This window comes from Procambarus clarkii, chromosome 34, assembly GCF_040958095.1.
Source record: "Procambarus clarkii isolate CNS0578487 chromosome 34, FALCON_Pclarkii_2.0, whole genome shotgun sequence".
Lineage (NCBI taxonomy): Eukaryota > Metazoa > Arthropoda > Malacostraca > Decapoda > Cambaridae > Procambarus > Procambarus clarkii.
In genome coordinates, this window is record NC_091183.1 from 32398811 (window position 1) to 32410951 (window position 12141).

The following is a 12141-nucleotide window of genomic DNA, read 5'->3' on the forward strand; positions in this document are numbered from 1 at the left end:
CACTGATTCGTAAAGTATGCGTAAAGCGAAGCACTGATTCATAAAGTATTCGTAAAGGGAAGCACTGATTCGTAAAGTATGCGTAAAGCGAAGCACTGATTCGTAAAGTATGCGTAAAGCGAAGCACTGATTCATAAAGTATTCGTAAAGGGAAGCACTGATTCGTAAAGTATTCGTAAAGCAAAGCACTGATTCGTAAAGTGTTTATAAAGCGAAGCACTTAAGGTCAGGTAATTAAGACACTAAACCTCTAGGACTTTGAGCTGGGAGATGAAGGCGGACTGAAGGAACTGTGCCACACCCATTTGCACAGTCATGGTTCGAACGCCGACCCTGCAAGAAGCGATGCTGGCGATGTACCCACCAGTCCAGACAGTTGTTAGTGCAAGGTTAGATTGGGAGATGTATGTGAGGTGCTCATCAGTGGGGTTGAGACGGGCCAGAGCGCCTCGTAAGACAGTGTATATGTGCGTATTGGATCGTACGAGTTACGTTAGATTCCTTGAGATTGCTGCGTGTGTCTTGGGGGTCAGTAGTTGCAAGCAGTGGAGTTGCAGGTAACCTGGGCCATAATACCATCAAACATTTTCCTGTCCACTGATGAAACCTGTGCATCTTTCCTCGATCATGATGGCTTATTCTGCATTTATTAAGCAGTTTGCGAGTTCGAAAAATCTGTTATGATGATCTGTTTAATAAACACAAACTAATACGCCATGAATGAACAAAGATGTACAGGTTTCGTAAGGAGAGGCATAAATTTTTGCCGAGGCCTAGCCCGGGAAAGAAGAGTTTCCCCGCTGATGGCTTGGAAGCTACATCTTAAGAGATCATAGCGACATCTTATCTAATAAACAGCTTTACCAGAATCGAAGAGTTACGAGGGCGTGCTCAAACCATGGCTGTTATTAAGATACTCGATCTCGTAGCGTTTGAGAGCTCGTAAACTTGTTGATGAATACCACCACAACTTAGCCACCGTGAGCGAGATGGGCGTTTCAGATCGCGTGTAACCCAAAAAAAATTATGCAAGTTTCCCGGGAATCTTATCTTTGGTTTGGCTGGCGTTCCTGTCTCTCTCTCTCTAGTCAACTGTCTTGTCAACTCTCTTCTTGTCAACTCTCTCTCTTGTCAACTCTCTTCTCGCTCTTCACGGATGATCTAGCCGCTGTGTGTGTCTTACCTGGTTACCTGGTTGATGGGGTTCTGGGAGTTCTTCTACTCCCCAAGCCCGGCCCGAGGCCAGGCTCGACTTGTGAGAGTTTGGTCCACCAGGCTGTTGCTTGGAGCGGCCCGCAGGCCCACATACCCACCACAGCCCGGTTGGTCCGGCACTCCTTGGAGGAATAAATCTAGTTTCCTCTTGAAAATGTCCACGGTTGTTCCGGCAATATTTCTTATGCTTGCTGATATCTTGGTGATATGTAAATTGCTACTCAATAAACCTTAGGATGAGTTAGTAAATAAAATCTTGGATAAGCTCAAACGCTAACAAAATGGACTTCAGAGGAGATCTTTTTTTTTTAGGAAGGATTTGATTTATTCATCTGGTTTTTTCTGTGTGAACTGCATTTGAAATGGCTGGGGTTTACATGTTCTGATGCTATCAACAACAGCAAGGATTTATGGGTTTATGTTGTGTGGGCTTAGAGTGCAGTGTGTGTGTGTGTGTGTGTGTGTGTGTGTGTGTGTGTGTGTGTGTGTGTGTGTGTGTGTGTGTGTGTATGTGTGTGTGTGTGTACTCACCTAGTTGTACTCACCGAGTTGTGTTTGCGGGGGTTGAGCTCTGGCTCTTTGGTCCTGCCTCTCAACCGTCAATCAACAGGTGTACAGATTCCTGAGTGTGTGTGTGTGTGTGTGTGTGTGTGTGTGTGTGTGTGTGTGTGTGTGTGTGTGTTTTATTCCTGTTTAAGTCGTCTTTGACCTTGAATTTCTATGTTTTGGTTATCCGCCGCTGTCTCCCTGTCACAGGGCCGCCCCTTGTTCCGGTCCAACCTGGTCAGGAGCGACTGGAATTTAACCCTTCTGCACCTGGGCGACAAGGACGTGGGTCTGTACACCTGTGTGGCTTCGAACCCCGAAGGGGACGGCCAGAGTAACGCTGTGGCTCTTCACATCGATTGTAAGTACCTGTCTGCCCCTGCTGAAAGGGGGTGGGGGGGAGGGGGTTGGGGGGGGGTTAGGGGGAGGTTGAGAGGGCTTCCTCCCACCGGTAGCAGTACCACCACTACTCGTCTGGTGGTGGTGGTGGGGGGGGGGGGAGCCCCTGCCCAACCACTTCCACTGCTACTTGTCTAGTGCTGGTGGGGGAAGGAAGTTTACCCCCCTGAAGGCCTTGTTTGAGACAGCTCAGACAAAGCCTTTGATATATATATATATATATATATATATATATATATATATATATATATATATATATATATATATATATATATATATATATAATACACACACTACACAACACAACACTCCCTCTCTCTCTTTGTCTCTATGTCTCTCCACGGGGAGAGAGAGAGAGAGAGAGAGAGAGAGAGAGAGAGAGAGAGAGAGAGAGAGAGAGAGAGAGAGAGAGAGAGAGAGAGAGAGAGAGAGAGAGAGAGAGAGACGCTGTCACTCTCATACACTGTTCAAATTAAAATTAAGTTAATATTAGATTGGACGGTAGAGCGACGGCTATGCATCTTGTAGTCGGCGTTCAATCCCCGAACGTTCACAAGTGGTTGGGCACCATTCCTTTCCCTCCGTCCCATCCCAAATCTTTAGCCTCATTGCAAGTGCATACACCACACAATACAGTACCAGTACCACCATACACCACACAGTACAATACATACTGTATTTTACTGTTGATTTTCTGAGTGGCCCCCGGGGGGAGGGGGGATTCTGAGTGGCTACCGGGGAGGGGTTTTCCGAGTTAGCTCCAGGGATTTATCCGAGTGACCGGGGATTATTTCAGTGACCTGAGGATTATTTAGAGATCAGGGGATTAAGGGAGCGGACCAGGGGATTATCTAAGATGCTCCCGAAAATTTCTGAATGGCCCCTGGCGTTTTCCAGCTTGGCCCGGGGTCTGATTGGCCTAACGCCTTTCAGAGGGAAGAGGAAAGAAATCAGGAGAAATCACCAATCCATTACGACTATATAGCCCTTGGAAGGGATCAGGATAAGGATTTGGGGGCCGAGGGTTAACTGAATGGCCCTGAGATTATCTGAGTGGCTCCCGGGCTTATCTGACTGGTCCGGGGGACTATCTGGGGTTTCTTCGGAGGTTATCTTGGTATCTCGGCCCCCTCCCCGCTCAGCTCGTTGTCGCCGTGTGGGGGCTTCGTGGGCGGCTGCTGGAGTGTGATGCTCCTTAGGACAGTCCTCTGTCCTTTTCTAGCCTTGTGCTCCTGCTGCCGTCCTCTCCAATTCTGCTGGGCACCTTTTCCTTTTCCTTCTGTTTCGTTTTTCTCCCCCCCTCTTCTCCTATCTGCTTGCCGTTTCCTGCCGACCTTTTGCTCGTTCTGGTTCTTCCATGGACTTCTTCTATTTTGACGCCCGGGTGCTTGAGGAGGCATACTCATGCACCCGTAGAACTGCAGTACCCGACGTCGAGAGCGAGGGGACCCTTTTATTGTCAATCCCCACTTCGTCACTGAACCCGATCTCGACGGACTGTCGGTTTCTTAAGGTGGCGTTTGTGGGGCGTATACTCACGACGCACCCCTAGGAGGCCCCGACAAGATCGGCGATAGCTTCTTGTTGGGTGTCCTGCCTCTAATTGTGGCTCCATGGTGGGTGTGGGGGCTCATTCGTGAGTGAATTCTTAATTTCGTCAAGATGATAACCCCTGTTTCGGCTGCTTCTGGCTTACCTTTTCAGGCTCGTGGGGTGGGCGACCAAGCCCCCGAGTCGGTCCGTATTGGAAGACCGGGCTCTGTAGCCTCCGCTGCATTGGGCCCCGACCTTGCTCCTCCTTTGGCCTCTCTGACTCCTTCCCCTGGCTCCCCTCCCTCCTCTGTGGTTGGGTCGAGCCCCAAGCCCCCAGTGGTGACTACCTCGTCCCCTGGCGCGGCTCCTTCTCTAGTTGTAACTACTGCGCCTTTTAACCCCTCTCTCTCTGGGGGTTCTCACCGCCGTTCTCGTCACGGCCGCCCTCGCTCGATTCCTTCCAGTTCTGCTACCTATCAAGCCTTGTTTGGTCCCGCTTCGTGGGCCAAATATTTTGATCTCCTCCCTCTTGATTCTGCGCCTCCTGACGATTTCTCCCTTCATCGACATCTCATTGATTCCGTGGATGCCTCCATTACTTTCAACCCCACTCGTCTCGGTACACGTGTCGTTGCTGCTCCTTCTCAGGATGCTGCTTCCCGCTTGGCTGCCTTATCCTGCCTTGGCGAGACCCCCGTTCGGGTCTCGAAGAACGCTCAATTGAATGCCAGTGTTGGCACTATTTTGCTCCCGCCCCATGTTGCAACCGGTGTTCGGGACCTGCGCGACTGCCACGACGATATTCGCCATATCCTCGCTGCCCAGGGCCATTCTATTCTCCAGGTGGACACGTTTACTCGTCCCCCTCGTGGTAGTCGCCGTCAACCCCTCCGGGTTGTGAAGATTACCTTTGATGGTAGGACCCTTCCACCCTCTGTCATTCTTGCTGGTGCTAGGTGCTCTGTCCAGGAGTACATTCCTTCTCCTCGGCTCTGCAACAAGTGCTGGAGGTTTGGGCATGGTGCCCTCCGCTGCTCCGGGACTGTCTCTCTCTGTCCTTTGTGTGGTGGCGAAGGTCACTCTAAGTCGGAGTGCACTTCTCCCCAGGCTCGTTGCCTCAACTGCGGTGAGGCCCATCCTACCTTCTCCCGTGCGTGTGTCCATTACAAGCTTGAGGCAGCCGTCCTCAACCTGAAGCACCGGGAGCGTTTATCTTTTCCTGAGGCGAGGCGCCAGGTTCGCCGGCTCCCGCCTTATGCTAATATCTCTTATGCTCGCGTGTTGCGCTCTTCCTCTCCTCGTCCTTTCCGCCTTCCTCAGACTCACAACCGTTTCCGGGCCTTGGACCCTGATGCGCCCACTGCCCCCTCCTCTGTTCCTTTGGGTTCTCTCCCGAAGAATCCTCCTCCTGGTCCTCTGTCTGGGGTTCCCCTTCCTTCTACCCGGTCTGTCGTGTCTTCTGTGTCTTCTTCCTCGTCCCCCTCCGATCCTCCTTCCCATCCTCTTCCTCCATCTATTGGCTCTCCCCACCGCCTGTCGGTGCGGGCGGATGTCCATCGCTCTCCTAACGGCCGTCGTGTGTGCTCTCGTTCGGCTTCTCCTGTTGAGACACTGGAATCCGTTGCCCGGTACGTAGTTGCTGGGACACCGGTCTCTTTAAGTCAGAAGCGTAAGCCTGGCTCCTCTCCTTCCTCTTCCCCGGCGGGTAAGAAGGCTTCGCTTTCTTCCTCAGCTCCTCCTTCTGGCTCTGTTGCTCCTTCCCCTCCCGTTTCAGTGCTTGCGCCCCCTGTTCCTGCTATGGAGGTTTCTTTGGCCCCTGCTTCCCTTTCGGTTGCTGCTCTTGCTGGGGTGCACTCCCCTCTTTCTACTCCCCCTCCTCCTGCTGCTGTCCTTGACGGCTCCTCTCCGTTGCCTCCTCCTCTTCCTCCTCCTCCTCCAGACCCTGCCCGCCCACCTCTGCTCTGTTCTCCCGTTTCCTTCCCTCCGTCTTTGCTCAGTTTACCCATGCCCCCTAACCCTGACTTTGCTGACCCTGATCCCGACCCTGATGTTCTTTAACGTGCTCTGTTGGTCTTTCGCCTTTGTTTCTTCCTTGTTCTCTGTTTTTGTCCTTTCTCTTCTCGTCGTTGTCCATTCTTCAATGGAACGTTCGAGGTTATTACGCCAATTTCCTCGAACTCCAACTTCTGATTTCGCGGTTTTCGCCCCTTTGTGTCTGTCTCCAGGAGCCCATGCTTGGTGCTCGTCCTGGTCGTTTTCGTGGCTATTCCTTTCTCTCCCCCCCCCCCCCCCAGCCATTGCTGGGGCTTCTAATTCTTCTGCTCTTTTGATTCGGGCTGTTGTTCCCTTTGTTCCTTTACTTTTTCCTTCGCCTCTCCATTGTTCTGCTGCTCGTATCTTTGTGGGGAAATGGTACACAGTTTGTTCCATTTATCTCCCCCCGAGTGTCCCGCTCTCTCTTCCTGATTTGAAACACCTCCTGGACTCCTTGCCGGAGCCTGTGCTCCTGCTGGGTGACTTCAATTGTCGTCATTCTCTTTGGGGTGACGTTCTGACGAATACCCGGGGTCGCCTCCTTGAGCCGTTTCTCCTCTCTTCTTCCCTGTCTCTTCTGAATTCTGGTGAGCCCACTCATTTGGACTCTCGGACTCGCACCCTTTCTTGTCTTGATCTTTCTCTCTGCTCTTCTTCTCTTTACTTAGATTTCACGTGGCAGGTTCTTGATGACCTCCATGGAAGTGATCATTTCCCCATCCTTGTTTCCTTTTTCTCTTTTCGCCCTTCCCTCTCTTTCCCTAGGTGGCAGTTTGCTAAGGCAGACTGGACCCTATTTACCCTCAGTGCTGCTCTCCCTGACCTCTCCCTTCTGCCTCTCTCTCGCGCTCTCCTCCTTTTTCATGACACTGTCTTCAACGCTGCCCTCCGCTCTATTCCTCGCTCTTCCTCTCGGGGTCCACGGAAGTGCGTTCCCTGGTGGAATGCGGACTGTGCTCGGGCTGTCCGCTGTAAGCGTGCAGCCTGGAAGAGGCACCGCCGTAGGCAGACGACCGATTCTTTTCTTTTCTTTCGGAAAGCGAGTGCGGTGGCCCGTAGGGCCATCCGTACGGCTAAACGTGAATGTTGGGCATCTTATGTCTCATCAATTACGTCCGAGACCCCTCTGGCCCAGATCTGGAAGCGTATCCGCAAGATAGCGGGTAAGTTCGTTCCCGATGTTTCACCGGTCCTTCACCTCCATGATACTCTTGTGGCGGACCCGTTGCAGGTCGCTTCCGAACTGGGTTCCCATTTTTCTTCTGTTAGCTCTGGTCTTCATCTTCCCCAATCTTTCCTTCTTCGTAAACCTGTCCTTGAGTCTCGTCCTTTAGATTTCTGCACTCATCTTCAGCTTCCCTATAATGATCCCTTCTCTCTCTCTGAACTTCGTTCTGCCCTGGCCCTCTGCGGTTCTACGGCGGCGGGCTCCGATGGTATTCATTATGAGATGCTTCGCCATCTCCCTCCGGGCACGTCTCAGTATTTACTGCGTCTGTATAATCGGATCTGGGAGTCGTCGTCAGTCCCTGAGGACTGGCTCGATGCCGTTGTCCTCCCTGTTCGCAAACCGGGGTCTCTGGGTACTTCCCCTAAGGACTTTCGCCCTATTGCTCTCACAAGTTGTGTCTGCAAACTCTTTGAACGTATGGTTAACGTTCGTCTGATGTGGTTCCTGGAACACCATCACCTCCTCTCCCCTTCTCAATTTGGTTTCCGCAAGTGCCGCAGCACGACAGATGTCCTGGTGAACTTGGAGGTCTATATTCGTACTGCTTTTGCTGCGAAGACCTCCGTTGTTGCCGTCCTTTTTGACCTAGAAAAGGCTTACGACACCACTTGGCGTTATCATATCCTCTCTCAACTTCATTCTTTTGGCCTTCGTGGTCATCTCCCTCTCTTTCTCCGCAGCTTCCTCTCTCGTCGTTCCTTTCGGGTGCGCCTTGGTACCGCTCTCTCTCCCTCTTTTCAGCAATACGAAGGTGTGCCCCAGGGTAGTGTTCTGAGCACTACTCTTTTTCTTGTTGCCCTCAATGGTCTTCTTTCCTCTCTTCCTTCTGGTGTCTTCTCCGCTCTCTATGTCGATGATCTTACCCTTTGTTGTCAGGGTGATGATTCGCCTCTCCTTCAACGCCGGCTTCAACTTGCAATTGATGCCGTGTCGTCTTGGGCCACAGGTCATGGCTTCAAGTTCTCTACTTCTAAGACTTGTGCCATGACTTTTACGCGGAAACGGGTTGTTCTTCGTCCCTCTTTGTCGCTTTATGGTCATCCCCTTGAATACAAAGATTCCGCGAAGCTTTTGGGGTTATTCCTTGACACTCGTTTGTCTTGGTCTCCCCATATCTCTTACCTCCGTGTTGAGTGCTCTAAGGCCCTTACCCTCCTTCGGGTCTTGTCCCATACTTCTTGGGGGGCAGATAGGCGCACTCTCTTTGCTTTACATTCCTCTCTCGTCCTGTCTAAGCTCGATTATGGTTGCCCTGCTTACTCGTCTGCTTCTCCTTCTACTCTTCGCCGTCTTGATGCTTTGCACCATACTGGGTTGCGCCTCAGTTCTGGTGCCTTTCGTTCGACTCCCATCCTTAGCTTGTATGTTGACACTGGCTTCCTGTCTCTCCAGGACCGCCGTGATCGCTACTGTCTTCGCTATCTTGCGCGGTCCTTGCAACATCCTTCCTCTCGCCTCTGTCGTGCTTTAACTTTTACCCCTCCTGCGGTTCCTGTTCCTCTTCACCACCTCCCTCTTTCTGTCCGGTTATCTCGCCTACAGGATTCTCTCTCCGTTCATATTTCTGATGTTTCTCCTCGTGTTGTTCCTTCTTTGCCCCCGTGGAGGGTCCCTCTTCCGCGGTTTTGTACTTCCTTGACCCGTATCACTAAAGCTTTTACCCCTCCTGCGGTTCTAAAACGCCTTTTCCTCGAGCACTTTTCTTCTCACTCCCGCTCCGTTTCTGTCTTCACCGATGGGTCTAAGTCAGCGGACGGTGTTGGCTACTCTGTTGTTTTTCCTGATCGCACTTATATGTGTCGCTTGCCTCCGGAGACTAGCATCTTTACAGCAGAACTTTATGCTATTCTCTATGCTCTTCGTCTCCTGCTTTCTCGTTGTCAGTCCTCCTTTGTGGTTGTTGTTGACTCTCGTAGTGCCCTCATGGCTCTCGGGTCCTTTAATCCGGTTCATCCAGTAGTTGTCGAGATCCAGCATTGGCTGTTTCTCGTTCACAGTAAATTTAAGTCGGTTGAGTTTTGTTGGGTTCCCAGCCATATTGGTGTGTCTTTAAATGAGCGTGCGGATGCTGCCGCTAAGGAAGCTGTCCGCTCTTGTCCCATCTCTCGTAAAGGCATTCCGTATTCCGACTTTTACCCAGTTATCCATTCCTCAGTTCTTACCCGTTGGCAGGCTTCTTGGTTGTCTGTTACTGGTAACAAGCTACGTACTCTTAAATGTTGTGTTTCCTCGTGGCCGTCCTCCTTCCACCGTAACCGGCGGTGGGAAACAGCTCTGGCGAGGTTGCGTATTGGCCATACTCGCTTAACCCATGGTCACTTGATGGAGCGCCGCCCTGCTCCTTATTGTCCTAGTTGCATTGTCCCTCTTACGGTCGTGCATGTCCTTCTTGAATGTCCTGACTTCCAGGACGAGCGTGTGTCTTGCTTTCCGACCGCCCCTCGCGGTCACCTGTCCCTCGATAGAATTCTTGGTGACTCGGATACTTTTGATATCGTTCGCCTTATGCGTTTTTGTTCTCGTATTGGCATCCTTGGTGATATTTAGCGCCCTCTGATTATTTTGCGTATTTGATGGTGCTACATAGCCTTCCCGGTTTGGTGCCTTCTTTTGATAATTACTTACTTACTTGGTATCTCGGGTTTTCTGAGTGGACGTGTGAGCGACTTGAGATAGTGTGAGAGAGCTCTAAAATAGTGTGAGAGAGCTCTAAGATAATGTGAGAGAGCTCTAAGATAGTGTGAGAGAGCTCTAAGATAGTGTGAGAGAGTTCTAAGATAGTGTGAGAGAGCTCTAAGATAGTGTGAGTGAGCCCCTAAGATAGTGTGAGAGAGCTCTAAGATAGTGTGAGAGAGCTCTAAGACAGTGTGAGACAGCGGTAAGATAGTGTGAGCGAACTACTAAGATATCGACTCCTAAGATAGCGAGTGTGACCCTGTGCTAACTACCTTATCTTTTATCATTCCCCCCACCACCACCACCTTGGTGACGCAGACGCCCCCGTGTGCGAGTGGGAGGGAGCGAGGGAGGTGCTGGCGGTGGTGGGGGAGAAGGTGGAGATGGAGTGTCGGGTGAGGGCGTCTCCAACACCGGTCTCCTACGCCTGGGAGAGTGTTATCTTCTCCAACACTATGCATCAGGTAAGGGTACACACTCTCTCTCTCTCTCTCTCTCTCTCTCTCTCTCTCTCTCTCTCTCTCTCTCTCTCTCTCTCTCTCTCTCTCTCTCTCTCTCTCTCTCTCTGTCTCTCTCTGTCTCTGTCTCTGTCTCTCTCTGTCTCTCTCTGTCTGTCTCTCTCTCTTTGTCTCTCTCTGTCTCTCTGTCTCTCTCTGTCTCTCTCTGTCTCTCTCTGTCTCTCTCTCTGTCTCTCTCTCTGTCTCTCTCTGTCTCTCTCTGTCTCTCTCTCTCTCTCTCTCTCTCTCTCTCTCTCTCTCTCTCTCTCTCTCCTGATAGGTCGCATTTTCTAAGGAATCGACTAATTCGTTACAAATGCGACGTTTTAGTGATGATTAAAGCACCGTAATATTAACGATTCCTAAGCATCGACCTAGATGGATTAGGTGAGTGGAGATGGTGACTGTAAGGTGATGGTGACTCTAGGTTGATGGTGACTCTAGAGTGAGTGATAACTAATGATAACTTTACCCCATGAATGAGTTGATTGATACCAAACAAAGTAGATGATGATTGGTGCACTAATTGTAACACTTTGTGAACTGAACAAGGACTGAAGAAGCTGGCGAGATTGAATGACCTTTAAGTTAACGACCTTTGACCTCTGACCTGAGTATGAATGATGATTAGCTTCGGTGAATACCCAAAGGCTTCAATTAAGAGTTCCTTCACTTCATTTCCATCACAAAAGCACATTTTCCTTCAATATTTGCTGATGGATAAGAAATATATTTTTGCTCCTCCAGCGAGAGAGAGGAGAAGCAAAAATTGGATGTATTCTAGTGGATTTAGTAGATGTATTCTACCTACATCCACTAAATCACATGTTTTCCTACACACCAGCTGAAAATCACTGTCAACAAAACAGTTGATAAACATGTTAAAACCAATTATTTTTTGTTTTAGCATGTTTAATTTGTCTTTAGCATGTTTTATTTGTTTTTAACATGTTTTATTTGCCAAATATCTTTGCAAAAATAGTCTAACACGCTGGTAAATACAGTCTTTATTGCGGGCTTCACCGAGGCTCGGATGTGATCATTCACCAGATGTAAATCTCTGCTCATTCCGGTAGGTTTGAGGGAGCTTAGTTCACTTCATTTCGGAACTAACGTTTAACTCTCTTGGTGAGCACCTTGTACCGTGGTCCACTGCAGGTACAGGCACCGCTGGTCTAAAAAAAAATAACGGTACGTGCACCTCACGTGGGGTCTAAACTGTGGCTTACTTATACATCTGGCGGAGAGATCAGTGTCTTGATTGGTTGAAGACAGATGCAGCATCACCTGTCTCATTAACCTGTGTGTTCTTGACAGATACAGCATCACCTATCTCATTAACCTGTGTGTTCTTGACAGATGCAGCATCACCTGTCTCATTAACCTGTGTGTTCTTGATAGATGCAGCATCACCTGTCTCATTAACCTGTGTGTCCTTGACAGATGCAGCATCACCTTATCTCATTAACCTGTGTGTTCTTGATAAATGCAGCATCACCTTATCTCATTAACCTGTGTGTCCTTGACAGATGCAGCATCACCTGGAAGGTCAACAAACGCAGCATCACTTAACAAATAAGTTTTCCCCCACGTTTTTCTCCTCAGGTTCGAGCCTCCCTCCAGCACCAGGACACTGGGCTGACGTCCATTGGATGGATGAAGGCTGACAACGTCAGCAGCGGGGCTCAGAGGGCTGAGTGTCAGGCCAGCAACGAGGTGGGACCCGCTGACCGCCCCTGTCTCTTTACCATCCTCCTTATAGGTCAGTGGTTACGATACGGGAGCGTTTCGTACACAAGAGATGGTTCAGCAACTCATTGTTTTTAGATTAAAACTTTCCTAACGTTATCTAATCTACCGTGAGCCAATGTAATTAAATGTAATATATATACTGTTTTAAGAGTTAGGAACTGTGCTTTGAGTGGGTCGTATGTGTATGTGTTTGACCTGAACCACAGAAGGTTCCCACCGACCTAATGGTCGGTGGGAACGAAGGCGTTGTGTTATACA

General features: G+C 50.0%; 1 protein-coding gene across 1 annotated transcript in view; it reads left to right on the top strand.

Moving 5' to 3' along the window:
- The window catches only part of LOC123761967 (uncharacterized), a 165276-nt gene that overhangs the window by 141254 nt on the left and 11881 nt on the right, over window positions 1–12141 (top strand). The window contains exons 9-11 of the mRNA XM_069335687.1: window positions 1972–2122; window positions 9953–10098; window positions 11737–11893. Coding sequence (XP_069191788.1) covers window positions 1972–2122; window positions 9953–10098; window positions 11737–11893 — 454 coding nt within the window. The remainder of the gene's footprint in view (window positions 1–1971; window positions 2123–9952; window positions 10099–11736; window positions 11894–12141) is intronic.